Below are 18,089 nucleotides of genomic sequence, written 5' to 3' on the forward strand. Positions count from 1 at the left end.
GGCAGTCCTGAAAGCGGCTTTAGTTTCCATACATCTATTACGTTGGAAGCAGTGGAAAAAGTGATTTCTGTGCGCAATGGCAGCAGCACATTCTGGAGAGAACCATGGCTGGCTGTTAGGTTTTTGCTGGAACTTTTTTGAGGGTATGAAACGGTCTATACCTACAATTAACCATTCCGTCAGGTCTGATACTATAGAGGACACATCCTTTTAAAACATGGAATGCAGAGGTAGATCCGATATAAATGTACGGAAGCTATCCCAGTCAGCCTTAGTGTATTGATATACTGTACGATGGAGAGGTACGTCTGGGGACTTATTACATTTCATTTTTATCTTTATTGATACAACAGAGTGGTCGGAAGATCCAAGAGGAGACAGAACAGAAACTGAACATAGTTCAGGGCAAGTTGTGAGAAAAAGGTTTAGTAGGCTCGCATACTGGCCATCATTGTCAGGCACACGGGTGGGTTCATGAACAATCTGAGTGAGGTCATAGGCAATGGAGAAATCATGACAGAACCTCCCCTCATCATCGGTCTTGTTTGAGTGGGTCAACCATTCAACGTTGTGAACATTGAAGTCTCCACATACGTGAATGTTATCTGAAGAATAAGCAGATAGGACTTGGTCAATTTTCTCAGATATGCTTTTAAAGATAGTAACTCCGCTGTTGTGGGGGCGATAGAGAGTAAATATAAATGCAGTAGTGTGAGCTAAAGCAACCCAGAAGCACATATAGGGTAAGTTAGGATCTTCCCTGGAGATGTCCATACCACATGGAAAGCCATCTTTAATATACACACATATTCCATGCCCATGGCGATCTTGGGGGTCAGATTTAGAAGTTAAGTTAGTGTATCCTTTAATTGCGAACTCTTCTAGGGAAATAGCCTGTCCAATGCCAGTTTCACTTAAAAAGAAAAGGTCTGGTTTAGTCTCCTGTAATTGGGTTTCAACCTTTGGAAGGTTAGAACGTAGACCCCTGATGTTGGAGAAGGAGACATGGTAGTAAGGGTCTACGTTGGAAGTTGGAGAACCGGGTTTAATCGTGTATTTTTTCTTGAAACTTGTCATGATGAAATTTTGCAATTTGTGGACTAGGTCGTCAGATTTACTTAGAGCAGGACAGAGAGGGGAAACTAAGAGACAAAAAGAAACGAAGAATTTTTTTTTTTTTTGTAGCTCATGATAAGGTAAAGCCGTAATAATTACCCACTAATATGGCATCGAGAGGCCCCATCAGAAGCTACTGCATGGTCCAGAATACATTCACCAAATGGTAATACAGCAGCCCCAGTACTTTGCACCTGCTGATAGGACAGCCTCCTTAGTGGTTAATCCAAGATTCGGGTCCCTGACTATCAGGCGGATAACGTCAGCCCAGATAAAACGTTTACCTTCAGCACCCGTACTAGTGACATGGCTACAAGGATAGACATAGAAACAGAAAATTTCCGCCATCTCTGCCAACTGTTCGCACAAAATACTGCGTTGTTTTTCATTTCTTCTTACTATTGCTGTATTTTTGTTTGTGTTTCTTTTTTTCAATGTAAGACCGATTTGTGATCGACCCCTGCAACACAATTTATTGGATTTTACTGAGTCAACACTAGTAGCCATGGAATCTGATTTATAAACAAAACTCTAAAAAGAATAAAAATTTCCTATTCTTCAAATAAAATAAAAAATAGAAAAAGAATTTTTTAAGAGTTATCGCCCTTGTCAATACTTGTTTATAAAAATGGCGACTATTTTTTACATGATGGATTTTTATTTCGGCGTTGGGTTTGTATTACTGTACACATAGATTCGAAAAAGTTACTGTTAAAAACTCGCTCAATATATGTTACCGTGACATATATTCGGCGGGTTTTTAATAGTATTTTTTCTAGTTTTTTATTTATAACACCTTTTCCCAAACTTACCGTGTTAAAGAGGGGGTGAGGCGCCATCTTGAATTTTACAATACATCGGTAAACACTGTATGTTTTTCGAGCTGAATAAACATGTTACATTGAATAAAAACACGAAAAATATACTCAGTTTGGTAGAAAAGTAACTTATCTTGCCTTTGATAACATTTATTTGTTATATATTTGTTTTTTGACAACTTTTTCGAATCTATGTGTTCAGTAATACAAACCCGCCATTTTATTGGCAATGTTATTGTTAGCTAAAATGAAAATAATGATGAGGTATTTTTATGCACATTTTCACGAACAACGATTTAATTTTCTTTTCGATGAAACAAATTACGTTTAATAAAGTGACAAAAACATTTCAGCACGAGGAACAGTTTTTATGAGTGGAGTATTTTGATGTTAAAACGAAATCTCTTTTTAATTAAATTTCAAAAACACGTGGAAAAAAAAATCAAAATAATGACCATATATTTTGGGAAAAATACGGCAGTCTAAACTAATTCATCAGAATTATTTTATTCGTCCATTAAACAAAAAGTTGTATCGACGGATCTGAACGAGAATCCCCCCCTCATTTTTATAGTATAGTTTTCGAGGTTGAGGGGGGGGGGATTACTCCGAAAGCCGTTCTTAACATGGGGGTGTTTATACCTAGCTGGGTCGCTCGGTTAGGTTGTAAAAAATACCAACTGCAGAATGCCGGTTAAAATTATAAGGGGGTAATTGATTCTCGTTCAGGTCCGCCGTTGCAGTATCAGTTCGAAAATTAAATTTTATTAAAATTTAAAAAAAAAAAAAAAACTTTAAAAATTAATTGTATTAATAAATCAATTGAACTCTTCTGAATTTTAAAGACATAAACAGTCGCTACCTACACTCATGTTAGCATAAGAGGGGGGTGCTTTATACATAAAATAATGACGATGAGATTGACCAAATTTTAAAAATTACTTACCTTTGCCACTTTCGGCATTTTGGTTTTTCCTCCAGGTGTAACTTCAGCCATGATTCTGATAAATTATTAAGCAAAAATAATCCGAGCGACAAGTTACCGTTTATTGTATACGACACGAGATCTGTCTGGAATAACACAAACAGTTGACGATAGTTAGTTAAACTACGGATGCGCAAAAGTGTTGAAAATGGTTTCAAATTTTAGGGGTTTTATTTCATTAGAATGGCACACACCACTAACAAATAAGAAAGTTTTCTTAAAGAATAGCGTTCATCTTACAACTGAAACTTTATTTTTTATTTTTTATCTTTTAAGATAAATTATATTAATATATTATATTCATGTATTTTTATTCATTTTTATGAGCTAATTAAATATCAAAATACGATGTAGGTAGAGAATAGTTAACAAAGCCTCCTCCTCCTCCTCCTCTCATGCTAAGAATAAGTTTCTAAATAATAACGTTATTATTTAGAAACCTTTCATAACACGAGGGAGACAGGACTAGGGGACCTTCTATACCTTCGCCAAATATATATATATATGTGTGTGTGTGTGTGTTAGTGATGGGACGATTCCAATATTTTTCCCGATTCCGATACAATTACCGATTCTGTGCTAAATTCCCGATTCTGATTCTTTATAAATCTCTAATTATTTAACTATAAGATTGCTATCCCCCCCCCCCGAATTTTTGTAAAATATGCAAATATTTTCCTAACCGTCAAAATACACTTGTGGAGGATAATCTATCGAATTTAGCTTTACTGGTATTTTGAAATCAATAAATATTTATTATTTTACCATCATTACCAGGAATGGAAAATTTTGGTTTAAACAAAACCAAATAAAAAAGATAATTAAAAGAATCGTTTTAGCATTGAAAAATAAGCATCAATTTTTCTGATTCCGATACCGATTCCAGTACCCCCAAATCTTCCGATTTTTCCGATTCCGATTAATCGTCCCAACACTAATATATATATATATATATATATATATATATATATATATATATATATATATATATATATATATGTGTGTGTGTGTGTGTGTGTGTGTATTGGGATGATTAATCAGACTCGGAATCAGGAATAAAAAAATCAGAACTTTTCAGGGTATGGGGAACGGTATCGGAATCGGAAAAATTTGTATCTATTTTTCTGATGCCAAAATGTTTTTTTATTGTTTTTATGTGTTTGTTTGTTTCAAACTTAATTTTTCACGGCTCGTATTAATGATCAAATGAAAAATATTTATTGATTTTAAACTACCAGTAAAGCTTAAATAATATAGACTATCCCAACAAGTGTGTTTTTACATTTGCGAAAATATATTATATGAGTTTTTGCTGTAATCTGTCCATAAAAAAAACGACTGTATATTTAGAAATTTAAGAAGAATCGAAATAGTACCAGAATTGGAAATCTAGAACAGAAGCAGTAATTATATCGAAAGTAGGAAAAATATTGGAATCGTCCCATTATTTATATATATATATATATATATATATATATATATATATATATATATATATATATATATATATATATATAAATTTAGTGGTTAAATTTAAATTCAGAAAATCAAAATATAGACACATATATTCGAGTTAAGAATTCATTGTTTGACAAAAGGAATATATAGAAGGGGTTATATTAATTTCCGTAATCCATGGATTTTCAATAAAGGCTCATATCATCAGAGGAAATGAAATGCAGTTAGCAAAATGTTCAGCTGTGAAAAGGCACTTATTTTGCTTTTCAGCACAAATATTGCAAATAGTTTTTTGGTATATGGTATATGAAAATAACTATTGGAAGAGGGAATTTCATACAACCTGGGCAGTCCATTATCGGAAGGAGTATAATGTCCTCCGGGGTTTTATTTCCAAATAGGCAGAATATTAGTCCAGGGAAGAAGGCAGTAATCCCATATAACAAAATGCGTCGTTGCTCCTTATTGATATTCCGAAAGGTATACAGGGTGGCCGTATTTGTTGGTGTATTGAACAAAATCGCATTCAATACACCAACAAATACGGCCGGCCCATATACCCTGGACCAATATTCTGCCTACTTGGAAATTACCCCGGAGGACATTATACTCCTTCCGATAATGGGCTGCCCAGGTTGTATGAAATTCCCTCTTCCAATAGTTATTTTTATATACCTATCATTCACCACCAAAAAATTATTTTCATATACCTTGTGCTGAAAAGCAAAATAAGTGCCTTTTCACAGCTGAACATTTTGTTAACCGCATTTCATTTCCTCTGATGATATGAGCCTTTATTGAAAATCCATTGATTAAGGAAATTAATATAACCTCTTCTATATATTCCTTTTGTTAAACAATAAATTCTTAACTCGAATATATGTGCCTATATTTTGATTTTCAGAATTTAAATTTAAACAACTAAATTTATATATTGCTCTATTCTTAAATAGTGAGCTTTTCTTTTTTGGCTAGGATCACCCTGAAACTGTTACCTCTAGTAATATCTATCAGGATTTTCATCGGATTTTAGTCTGTGTCTTATATATATATATATATATATATATATATATATATATATATATATATATATATATATATATATACATACATATATAAGAGCAAACAGTTAATAAAACATGTTAAAAAACACTTTGAAAAAGAGTTAAAAACATATTTAATCTGAAAAGGAAACACTTGATAAGTGGATAGTCATTAATCCGTGGAGTTTCGAAGAAATTTTTTTTTTTTTTTTTTACAAAGGCATCACCACATTATCAAGGCCCAGAGGCCACTCAAGGATAAGGATTAAAGAGTGTACAGTAGAAATTGGTCAATATAGTAATCATTAGTAATGAAAATTTGGTAAATTTAATACTTTCCTCTCATCAGAGGGTAGAAATTAGAAAAATGCAGGATCGGATTTTGCTTACAAAAGTATTTGATGAAGCTACAAGTAAGTCAAAGATCTTACTTGATAACAAAAAGTGAAGCAGAGGGAATATGGTGAAGGAAAAGGTGATTACACGTGAATGGATAGTCTGGTGAAAGGTAACTAATCCAATGACGGTAAAATCCAAAAATATAACTCCAAGAAAGTTAATTGAGTTTCCATTTGCACAAGTAAAATCCAAGGAAATCACGTAATTGGAAGATGGTTCAAAATAATCCAAAAGGCCGAAATCCATGGAATAATTCACAAATATGCACAAGGAAAAGGGGGGGGGGAATTCCAATAATATTAATAAAAGAAAAATAAGATATGCTTTTCATACGACTGCCGAGACACACTATAAATATTTTGGTGATGGGCTGAAACAATTGTGTGCTCTGAATGGAAAACAAAAATGATTTTTTTATGAATTTGTAAAAGTTTATTTGCTGCATTCAACATATGATATATGATAAAATTGTTTGCGTACCACACATCTTTAGAACCTTTTTCTTTAGACAAATCCTATTTACTTGCTTTTTAATGAGAAATCCATCTTCCAAAAGAGTGTTGCAGGTGGCCGAGAGGCATGAAGGTTCCAACCGACCATACAACTAATAAAGTAAACACAAGGCAAAGAGGTAATGGCAATAGCAAAGAAGGGTAGGTTTAAGACAATATACATCATGTTTTATTATTTATACTAAAAAAAAGGTAAAATGTAAGGCAATGGATTCAAGATAAGCCAGAGCGAGAACAAAATGCCTATAGAAATGAGACAACGAAATGGAGTTTCATTCTATATTAATAAACAACTTTATTTGTCATTTTCGTTAGTAACATGTGCAAGAGAGAAACGGGTTAGTAGGTTGAAGTGCTCTTGAGTAAAGATAGAATTAATATATTGCTGGCTGGTTGGGGAGCTAACAGCTCAGTCTACACGTGTTTATAGATAGTAGTTGCCGGAAAAAAGGAAGCCGATTACCGGAAAAAGAAAAGGCAAAATCTTCAGTGTGTTGACGTGTTGTCGTGGGTGAGTATGAGTTGTATCGACGAGAGTATTCCTGTAGAATGATAAAGCTCATATGGGTACCGCACGTGGAAATAAATGGTAGTTGGTAGTTAAAAGAAAGCCATTGTTAGCTTGTAGTATTCATGTTTTGCCTGAGGCTTCAGCCCCATGCAAAGTCTGCTCCCAGCCAGGATCAGAATCAAAGAGAGTTGAGAGTTTCAGATTTTGCATTTTATATACCCGGTCACGTGATTGAGAGCTGGCTTGTGATTGGACAAGCCAGGAGGAAATAGGTTTCAAATCTCGAATCGTGAGAATTAGCTCCTGCCTGCGTTTGTAGTGAGTGTCAGCTGCTACACGTATCATGAGGTTGAGATTCTAGAATCTTTGAGGTATGATGACATGACTAAGATTGATCAGAATCATATAGATGAGATCTATGCTAGAACTGGTAACCAGACGTCAGTGAGCATTGGAGCAGGTAGCTGGACATTAATGGGATGCTAGTTGCTTGAAGCGTTAGAGCTCCAGGAGTGAGCTGGAGAGAGCTAGAGGTGCTAGAGTCGCTGCAAGAGTAAGCTGGAGTTGCTGGATGCTGCAGGAGTAGGCTGGAATCACTACAGGAGTAAGCGCTGGAAGCTGCAGGAGTGTGTTGGAATTGCTGCAGGGATAAGCTGGAGTTGCTTGCAGCTAAAGTGAGCTGGCATTGTTGGAAGCTGCAGGAGTGAGCTGGAAGCCACAGGAATAAGCTAGAAAGCCACTGGAGTCGCCACAGAGTAAGATGGAGTCGCTGGAAGCTACAAGAGTGAACTGGAGAGCGGTTGGAGTGAGCTGGAGTCACTGCAGGTTCAGGAACTGAAGTGGCAGGCTGTGAGGGGGAGTCCCAGGATGCTGGTAGCAGTAGAGAGTGGCGCATGCATCATATTTTGATAGTTTGTGAATCGCATAATTAGTTTGTTGTGTAGCTCTGAAAAAGGCTGTTTAGGTACTGCTGCTGCTGCCTCTGGTCCATCAAGGCGGGATTTAGGAGGCTCCTAGTTCCTAGGTTGTGTTTGAAAATTTTACTGTGAAAGCTGCTAGCTTTATGGAGAGTCGTTCGTGCTACAGGCTCCATGGCCTGTGATGGTGTTACTATACAATGGATGACTATAATTAATTTTACACCATATTACTTATAGTTAAAAATGTTTACAGTGTTTATTAACTGTATTTATTTTAATCTAGGTTCAAAATAATAGTTCTTTGTTTTTGTTTAGTTTGTGAAAGATGAAGTTTTTATGTTTTTTCTTTATTGTTTGAAAATGGTCGTTGCTATTTTTTACACATATGGTTGTAGCATATTTCCAGGAGTTGCAAGTTTCAGCCGATGGCGTGTTTTTGTTTACAAACATGGGAGTGTTTAGCTGGTACACGTCAACAAGAAGTTGCCTCAATCTAGCGGGACTTCACTAACAAAGGAGAGAAAAGATGAAATTTTAGTTTGGGTTTTATTGATTGGTTTTAAAAAAAACATCAGGATAAAAAAGGTGATAGAGTGGGCTGTGTCTGGTTGTACCTAAAACTAAAATTGAATATTTAATAAGGAAGTTGTCATAATCTTCCAAGAATAACACCAAAATCTCTGCTACTAAATATGCATTGACTTTATTTACAGGAATATGTGAATATAAAGAGAGTTAATTGGCAGGTTGGCTTTTGTCAATAACGGAATGCTATATTCTGAAGTTCTAATTCGGCAGGCCACTTCTTGCGAAACGGCAGGAACAAAATAACATGTTGTATCATGAGGCAATCAACTGTGTAACCAGATTATGTTTTGATGCATAACTTTATTATCATGAATTGATCTGTTGCATCTGCACAGTTGTGTTGTAACACTTATGCAGTTCTATACATGTAGTCATCAACACATATGCGTGGAACAAAAACACAACTGAATATGATAAAAGATATTGTGTGCACATGTGAACAAAATAAATCGGTCATGCCATTGATACAAAGTGTAATATCAGAACAGATACTACACTTTGTTCCTAGCCAAAGATTAAAGGAACTTGAGTTATCAGGTTATTCAAAAGCAACAATAGCAAAATGCTGTTATGTGATCTCCAATCAGCAGCTTCTTTTAGCCAATTAAACAATTCCAATTTTACAACTTTATACAACATTTTGTCTTTTCTTCAACAGATAACTCATGTTTGCACTGAGTGATTGGTTCACTAACCAATCAAAAACCTTAGTATAGGAACACAAAAATTGTGGAACTACTTCTTACAGCACCCACATGTTTTGTTTTCCTACTCATCCCAGTCAAGACATATTTTGTTGGTTTCTCCAAATCACCAACAATAAACGACGATGATAAATAAGTCACATGGTTCTCTTTAGAAAGATTGATCATTCACTGTTTTAATTCCTTTTCAACACAATGCAAATAAAAGGTATTTTTATGTAAAACTTCAATCTTCATCTATATAGTTCAACTTTAGATCAGATGAACTTTCTATTACAGCCTAATATAATTATAATAGTGAACAGATACTCTACAATTATATATCTGTCATGATGTCCTAAAGAATCACTTTATCAGTTTGTAGCTTAAACTAGAATTTCAAATATTCTTCTTTTCATTCAAGTGCAGACTCAAAACTAAATATTTAAGACCAAACTTTACAAAATTTGTAAGCAGATAAGTAATATGGTTTAATTAATACTAAGACGAGGAAAACACGCACATACACAGACACATTTGTAGTAACATAATTTAATTAATTAATATATATATATATATATATATATATATATATATATATATATATATATATATATATATATATATATATATACTAGCGTCCGGTATTGCTAGGTATTAAACATAATGTTAAATTTCTTTTAAAAAATGAAATTTAAAATTAATTTAATTTAAAATTTAAAATTAAAAAAAAAAAAAACTGAGACATATGCATGCGAGCATTATATTTTCCCAAACTTGTAAGTAAAAAAAAATCCTTGAGTTGAGATCGAAACCAAAACCTAAAGATAGTGACATACGGGCATGCAATGGTCAACCATTAGACCAGCGTGACATGAACTTCAAAAAGTGTTTTCAAACTAATTATTCTTAATATAAGTAATCTGTAGTGTGAACTATTCACACATGTGCATTTGTGAAAGAGCAAACATAAAAATCTGATGACTCCCACATACTAATTTTTCAAATTAAACCATTAGCAGCCGTTTTTTGTTTTGTTTTTTTGGATGAAACAGATTTAAAAGTTTCCATGTCTGAATATCCTATATACAAAATCTCAAGTATATAGATCAAAAATTTGTTGAGTATATAGGTTGCGAAGTGTCCTCATAGACACATATTCTCACTTTTATAGATATGTAGATATATTTATGTTTGAAGAACTTGAGGTATAGAACTCAGTACAATTGCGCACAATAACTTTCCTTTAATATGTTTTGGTAAGTAAGGAAAAATGTCTCCACTCTAACTATTTTTTAGATGGAATAAGTATTAAAAAAAAACTGAGACAAAATAAAATACATTCATGCCAATAACAGAGTTGAAAGGCAAAATCAAACAGTAGGCTTGTCTGAATCAAGTATCTGGCATTAATTGAAATGAATGGCTCTCGTCTTGGGGAGGCTTCGTGTTTTGACAAACTTCTGGGCTTGACCTTTACTCCTGATCTGAAATGGAATGGATACATCAAATCCTTTGCCAAGGTCGCTGGAAAAATGGTGGGATCCTTCTATCGATCTAGTAGATATCTCACTGCTGATGCAATTCTCTATCTATATAAGAGCCAAGTACGTCTAATCTGGGCAGGAGCTGCTAGAAAGGACTTATTCTGCCTTGATAGAGTCCAAAATAGACTTTGTAGCCTAGTAGGGGATGCCATTTTCTCTTCCCTGCAACCTCTTTCTCACAGAAGAGATGTTGCGAGCTTGTCTCTGTTTTATCGTTATTTTCATGGCAAGTGCTCGTCTGAGCTCCAATATATGGTCTCCTTTCTCCAAACTTTCACGCGAAACATGTCTAGCTGAAAACACTATCAATCAATAATTACCCCCACTCTTTAAACTAAACATAGATTCCATGAACAAAGTTTCTTTCTTAGAACTGCACGCCTGTGGAACTGTCTTCCATTTGCTTGCTTTCCAGCTGACTACAATATGGTTGTCTTCAAGTCCAATGTAAAGAAGTTCTTGATGAGCCGTTCCACTTAAGTTAACAAATTTACCGAATTTTGATTTTATTGTCCAATTGGCTACTGTACACTCCCACATACTAATTTTTCAAATTAAACCATTAGCAGCCGTTTTTTTTTTTTGTTTTGGATGAAACAGATTAAAATTGTCCAATTGGCTACTGTACACTCTTTAACCCTTATCCTTGAGTGGCCTCTTTACCTTGATAAGAGGTGATGCCTATGTAAAAATAAAAGTATAGATATTTCAGATGGATTGCTATTTCAGTCTAACTATGAAAATCGGACAAGATACATATATGTTAGATTAGAAAACTAAAAAAAAGACACGTATATGTTATGACTAGAAAACTTTATGATGAAACTAGCGGGGGTACCCGGCGTTGCCCGGGTGTTTGGAGGTGTGTGTTTGTGGGAGGGGGGTAGATCAAAACAACCCTGTTAAAAAGAAAAAATCGTTGGCCAGGTGTTTGGAGGTGTAAAAGAAAAAAAAAAGTTTTAGTAGAAAGGTAGGCTTGAACCCTGAACCTTTGACGCAGAGGTGGAAAGGAAATGGAAAAAAAACCTGCGACCTAACCATCTCGACCACGAGAACAAACGAATTGATAAGTGTGTTAAGTTGACGTTTATAAAGTAAAATTAGCAGGTGCGAGAAAGTCACCTGATGTTTGCCCTAGTTTTGCGCTGGAAACCAGTTTCTGTTTTCCCCGCTACGAAATAGCTTGTAAAAGTCGGGTAAATTAAAGATAGCTGTGACCTGAGTTCCTTAGTCGTAGATATTATTATTTAGACAGCATATAAAAGGTTTTAAGAAGGAGCAAGCCAACCGAGAATGACGGCCAAAAAAGCCTTTTGTAGACATAAAGAAAAAGCGAACACATACATACATACATACATACATACATACATATATACATACATTTTCGCTTTTATATATATAGATATCGTGATGTAAATTATCAGTGGATGAGGATATCAATTCTAAGTTGAAAATCTCCAAAAGCTATGCTTACTTTTATTCTTCAATGAGTGTTTTCGTTTTTGGACCAAATCCAACAAACTTTCCACCATAAACTTCCTGTATGTTGTATGAATTGAGATGATCATTAAACCACAAATCATAACAAGCAGCCACATATGTCAGAACAGATGAAGAAATATATCGTTTCATTGTGGAATATTTCACAGAAAATTGCTTTTGCAAAAGTGTAAGAAAATCTCACTTTCTGTTGAGTATGAAATGGATTAAGTTTCTTTGTGCAGATTTAGATTTTTCTAACGACTATATTGTTATGTGCGCTGAACTATGAGAAAGTATGAGAGCTGAGTGGGTTCAACTCAACTGACTACATACATTGCAACCCTGGCAAATTGGGACACTGCCAGCTGAACAGAGTGTATGTTGTGGCAAAGGCAAACAGACTCCCAACCACGTAATGATTAACTGCCCAATTATGGGACTACTCTATAGTCTGAATGACGTGGGAAATTCTGAATTACTAAGTTATTTGAAGAAAAAAAAATTTTTTCACTTATTTATTTCATTATATATATATATATATATATATATATATATATATATATATATATATATCATTTCCTTATTTCCACAGCCAGACAACATCGCAGCTCACAAGAGCCATGATAGCCAACAAACCGGGATATATGGATATATATATATATATATATATATATATATATATATATATATATATATATATATATATATAAATAAATAAAAAAATAAAAATTACAATAAGTTTACCAAGGTAATCAAAATGGTAAACTTAAAATATATTATAAATATTAAAGAGTTAATATTTACAAGTAAAGTAATCTCAACCAGATGTAAAAGCTCAATAAAACCGAAAAGGAAATAGAGCTTATAATATGAACAAATGATTAATAAAACATGTTAAAAGACATCTTGAAAAAGAGTTAAAAACATATTTAATTTTAAAAAAGGAAGCACAAGATAAGTGGATAGTCCTTAATCCGCGGAGTTTTGAAGAAATACTCTCCTTCTCATCAGAGGGCAGAAATTAGCAAAATGCGGGATCGGATTTTGCATATAAAAGTATTTAATGAAACTACAAGTAAGTCATAGATCTTACTTGGTTAAAAAGAGGGTGAGGTAAAAGAAAAATGATAAAAAGATTTCACATGAATGGATAGTCTGCATTTTGCTAATTCCTGCCCTCCGATGAGAAGGAGAGTATTTCTTTGAAACTCCATGGATTAAGGACTATCCACTTATCTTGTGCTTCCTTTTTTAAAATTAAATATGTTTTTAACTCTTTTTCAAGATGTTTTTTAACATGTTTTATTAATCATTTGTTCATATATATATATATATATATATATATATATATATATATATATATATATATATATATATATAAGAACAAGTAGCTAATAAAACATGTTAAAAAACATTTTTAAAAAGAGTTAAAAACATATTCAATTTTAAAAAGGAAGCACAAAATAAGTGGATAATCCTTAATCCATGGAGTTTCGAAGAAATACTTTCCTTCTTATCAGAGGGTAGGATTTAGCAAAATGCGGTATTGGATTTTGCTTGCAAAAGTATATATATATATATATATATATATATATATAACTACTTCATTTACTCACATAAATTTAACATATGAAAGTATAGATTTATGTGTAAACTTTAAGTATTTACTTCAAAAGTGCTCAATACATAGGTAGAGCTAGTTAGTAATTTATAAAATATATATGGCGATTAAGCTATACTGAATATTCGGCGTTTCATCCACTCTAGGATTCGTCAGGCTTATGCGCGAATTCTGTGCTTGTTTATCGTTTTTATATGGTCCTCTTCTGTTGAGGATTTTAGTTAGCCAATCAGCTTTCTAGTATCCACCGCGCCTCTTCCTATCAGCCAATGGGCATGCATTTTATCGAACAAAGGATCTGTTTTAAAACTAGTTTAGTGGTTTAAGGCAGACATTTTCTTTTTTTTTATATATATATAAATATACATATGTGTACACACATATATGTACATATATATACATATATATATACATACATATATGTGTGATCGTTTATGTATATTCATGTGTATTTAATTTATTTATTTGTTTATTTTCTATTGTTTTTGTTAGTTTTAAAACTACTTTGTATCGCTATCCTAGAGTAAATTTTATTTTGTGAACACAGTTATTTGCTATTTCTCTTCTACAGTTTAATAGATTTTGGGGTTCTTTAAAGTACAGGATAGCAAATTTTTCATGAAGGCATGATTTATATGGGTCGTCTAAATGCCTACATGTGGTAGCTTGTCTTATTATTTTCCATTTGACTACCGGCAAATGTCCGCTTTCTTTGAGTTCCCAGTATTTATTTGCTAGTGCTGTTTTTATACGGTGTTTTTTATTGTTGAATGTACTTTTGTGGTCATAGTATCGGGTTTTGAAATCTAAGGAAGTTATGCCTACATAATATTTCTTGTTATTCAGGTTTTCTTTCGCAAATATTGTTGCCTGATTAACTACGCTTTTTGTTAGACATTTATTTTGAATTGGGCAAAGTGTGCGGTGTCTACAGTTGCATTTATCTTGTTCATTATTATTATTTTTATTTATGGTATGGTTGTTCTTGTCCGGGGTTGGTTTGTTATTATTATTATTATTATTATTATTATTATTATTATTGTTATTTCTGCTAGTATTAGTTTTATTTTTGTCATGGTGTCTACTTTTTTTATGTTTATTTTGTTGTTGTTAACATTGTTTTTATTTAGTATTTTGTTATTATGTGCTTTAATTATCATCTCTAAATTTTCGCAACAACTGTAGGATAACTTTAAGGTATTTTTATTGAAGATTTTGTGTAAGGGGTTGGTTGCCATATAAAAACGATAAACAACCACAGAATTCGTGCATAAGCCTGACGAATCCTAGAGTGGATGAAACACTGAATATTCAGTGTAGCTTAATTGCCATATATATTTTATAAATTACTACTATATATATATATATATATGCATGTATGTATATATATATATATATATATATATATATATATATATATATATAATAGCATTCAAGTATATTGATCACAATGCTCAGTACATGTGTAGAGCTTATATATAAACTATTATTATCATTAATTACCCCCCTTTTTCATCTGTGCCTAAACCTAAATGTAGATTCTATGAGCCAAGCTTCGTTCTTAGAACTGCATGCCTATGGAATTGTCTTCTGTTTTCCTGCTTTCCAGCTGACTACAATATGGTTGTCTTCAAGTCTAACGTAAACAAGTTTTTGATGAGCCGTTCCATATAAGTTAACAAACTTACCGAATTTCCATTACTAACGATTACTATATTGTCCAATTTGTACTGTACATTCTTTAACCCTTATCCTCGAGTGGCCTCTTGGCCTTGATAAGTGGTGATACCTATGTAAAAAAATTTTTTAAAAAAACTCTACACATGATCGAGCACTTTTGAAAAAATATTGTTTTTTTATCGATATACCTGAACTTAATTATTACAAGGAGCATTCCAAAAGTAATGCCTCCTATTTTTTATTCCGCCCAAACGGATCAGAGCGGATTGCAAGGTGCATTGTTATGATGACTAAACAAGATGGAACTTCCGAATATAGCATTCCGGTATTTACAAAAGCCAGCCTTCCAATTAACTCTCTTTATTCCTGTAAATAAAGTTAATGCATACTTAGTAGCAGAGATTTTGGTGTTATTCTTGGAAAATGATGACAACTGTCTTATAAAGTATTCAATTTTAATTTTAGGTACAACCAGACACGGTCCACTCTATCAAAGTACCTTTTTCATCCTGATGTTCTTTTCAAACAAACCTAAACTAAAATTTCATCTTTCCTCTCCTTTGTTAGTGAAGTCTTCCTAGATTGAGACAACTTTTTTCCAGAGTGTCCCCTTGTTGTGGTGTGCCAGCTAACCATTCCCATGTTTGTAAACAAAAACACGCCATCGGCTGAAACTCGACACTACCAGAAATATCTATGTGCATGTTTTCAGGAAGAAAATGATAACATTGAAGACAAACTGGACTTAGTCGAATCCTCCATAAAATTCACACATTAAACAGAAAACAATCACTCATTACCTTTTCTAGACATACTTACTATAAAATCCAATAATAAACTATCATTCAAAGTTTACTGCAAAACCACACACAAAAATGATTTCTACTCATACCATAGTAACAAAATAAAAACAGGTATGATAATTGGTTTCTTCCTACGTGTATTCAGAATTTGAAGTCTAGAATATCAGGACGAAGAATTCAAATATCTCACAAACACTTTGAAAACCTTGCAACATCCCACATATTTCATATCAAATGCTAAGCAAAAAGCCACACAAATATTTTTCAGGATAAATAAACAAAAATCATATACACCTGTTCGAACATGTTTTTCCTCACATACACACACCCACGTGTATGCACGCACATACGCACACATACACACGTACATATATTCACGTTCACGTACATACATTCACATTCACATACACACACGCTAATGTACACACATGTACGCACACATGGGCAACGTCACTTCCTTATAAATGAAATCCAGACATGCGCAGTCAGAACACTGACTCCGATATAAAAGTCAACAACAACGTTCAACTTCCTCTTTCTTCCCTTTTGACTTGGTTCGTCAACCAGATAAGTTCGTGTCCACAGCTTGTGGCCTGAAGACACTTCCACATGGACGACTGCTACCATGCAGGCACGGCTTTACTGTGGTCAACCTCCTCTCTCTTTCTTTCTTTACATACTGGACTGCTCTTTCTCTTTTCCCTACTTTATTCCTCTTTTTTCCACGCACGTAGTCGTCAACACCTGAACTGAACACGTGTTCCACCTAAACCATTTATTTTCAACAGAAAATAAACGATATGTTTATTTTATTCAGCAATTGAGTTTTGTTTCCTTCCTTCCATTCATTTTATTATTTTCTTTTCGTAGCGAGTTTGGATTATTATATCCTGGTCCGCAACACACCAAACATTTCTCTCATAAACCGACAGGGACTTTTACCTACGCACACCAATAATACAATAATTTGCAACACACTAAACAAACTAGGAATTCCAATCATACAAACCACATCACAAATTATAAGAAAAATATTGAAAACAACAAAATATCTCCAAAACAAACCAGTTTCCAATGCAATGCAAGGATCTGGGGTTAGAGTACTTGGAAAAATCAATTGGCAGAGTTGTTAGATTGTAAAAAGTGATATTCTCCTGAAGGTTGAAGGTTCAATGTTGATAGAACAATAAGTGAAGTAAATAAAGGGTTCTTTCCAAAATTCCGTCCAAATTCCAGAGTTTGACAGATACATTCCTGAGTTCGATAAGATACACCTGAAGAAAGTAGTAGGTTACATCAATTGAAACATCGTGAAAATGACACTCAAGATGAGAACAGTAGTCCGAAGAATCCAAATAATATAGACGAAACACATCGTCTTTAACCGATCATCTGTTTGTCATCCTTCTTTGCTATTGCCGTTACCTCTTTGCCTAGTGTTTACTTTATTAGTTGTATCGTCGATTGGCATCTTCATTCTACCATCTTGGCCCTTCGTAACAAGTATATGCCGAATTAGCTTGTCTTATATTCTTGTGTTCCTATGTTAATGAAACTGTTCAAATTAATATCAATTGTAGAGAAGATGTTTGTGACTCTTTTTTTTTCTCATCAAGCAATGCTAATTAGATGAACACAGACACAGAGACGTTACTATAAAAATGGCTCCGACAAGCCCCAACAATGGGGCCCAACACTACATTCTTTTCTAAAAAAATATCCATTTAGTCTTTATCAGAATTGTTTGGTTATTTTTTATATTATGATAAACACCCAAAGGGATCATTCTAAATCCAGCCTTAAATTGTTTAATCTCTAATTCATTATTATATATTATTTTTAACAAAACTTTCCCAAAGTGATTAAGAGCATTGTTGTCACTTTGTGCTACCATAGATTAAGGTAATTGAATCGTCAGCAGAA

The 18,089-nt window shown here is 33.5% G+C and overlaps 1 protein-coding gene across 1 annotated transcript in view; it reads right to left on the reverse strand.

Moving 5' to 3' along the window:
- LOC145283814 (crooked neck-like protein 1) overlaps positions 1-3,059 on the reverse strand; it is a 36,472-nt gene extending 33,413 nt beyond the window's left edge. The window contains exon 1 of the mRNA XM_080132902.1: positions 2,881-3,059. Within this exon, the coding sequence (XP_079989028.1) occupies positions 2,881-2,931 (51 nt within the window). The 5' untranslated portion in view covers positions 2,932-3,059. The remainder of the gene's footprint in view (positions 1-2,880) is intronic.
- Between the last annotated feature and the right edge of the window lie 15,030 nt (positions 3,060-18,089).

Source organism: Euprymna scolopes, chromosome 8, assembly GCF_053919585.1.
Source record: "Euprymna scolopes isolate OS-2025 chromosome 8, ASM5391958v1, whole genome shotgun sequence".
NCBI lineage: Eukaryota > Metazoa > Mollusca > Cephalopoda > Sepiida > Sepiolidae > Euprymna > Euprymna scolopes.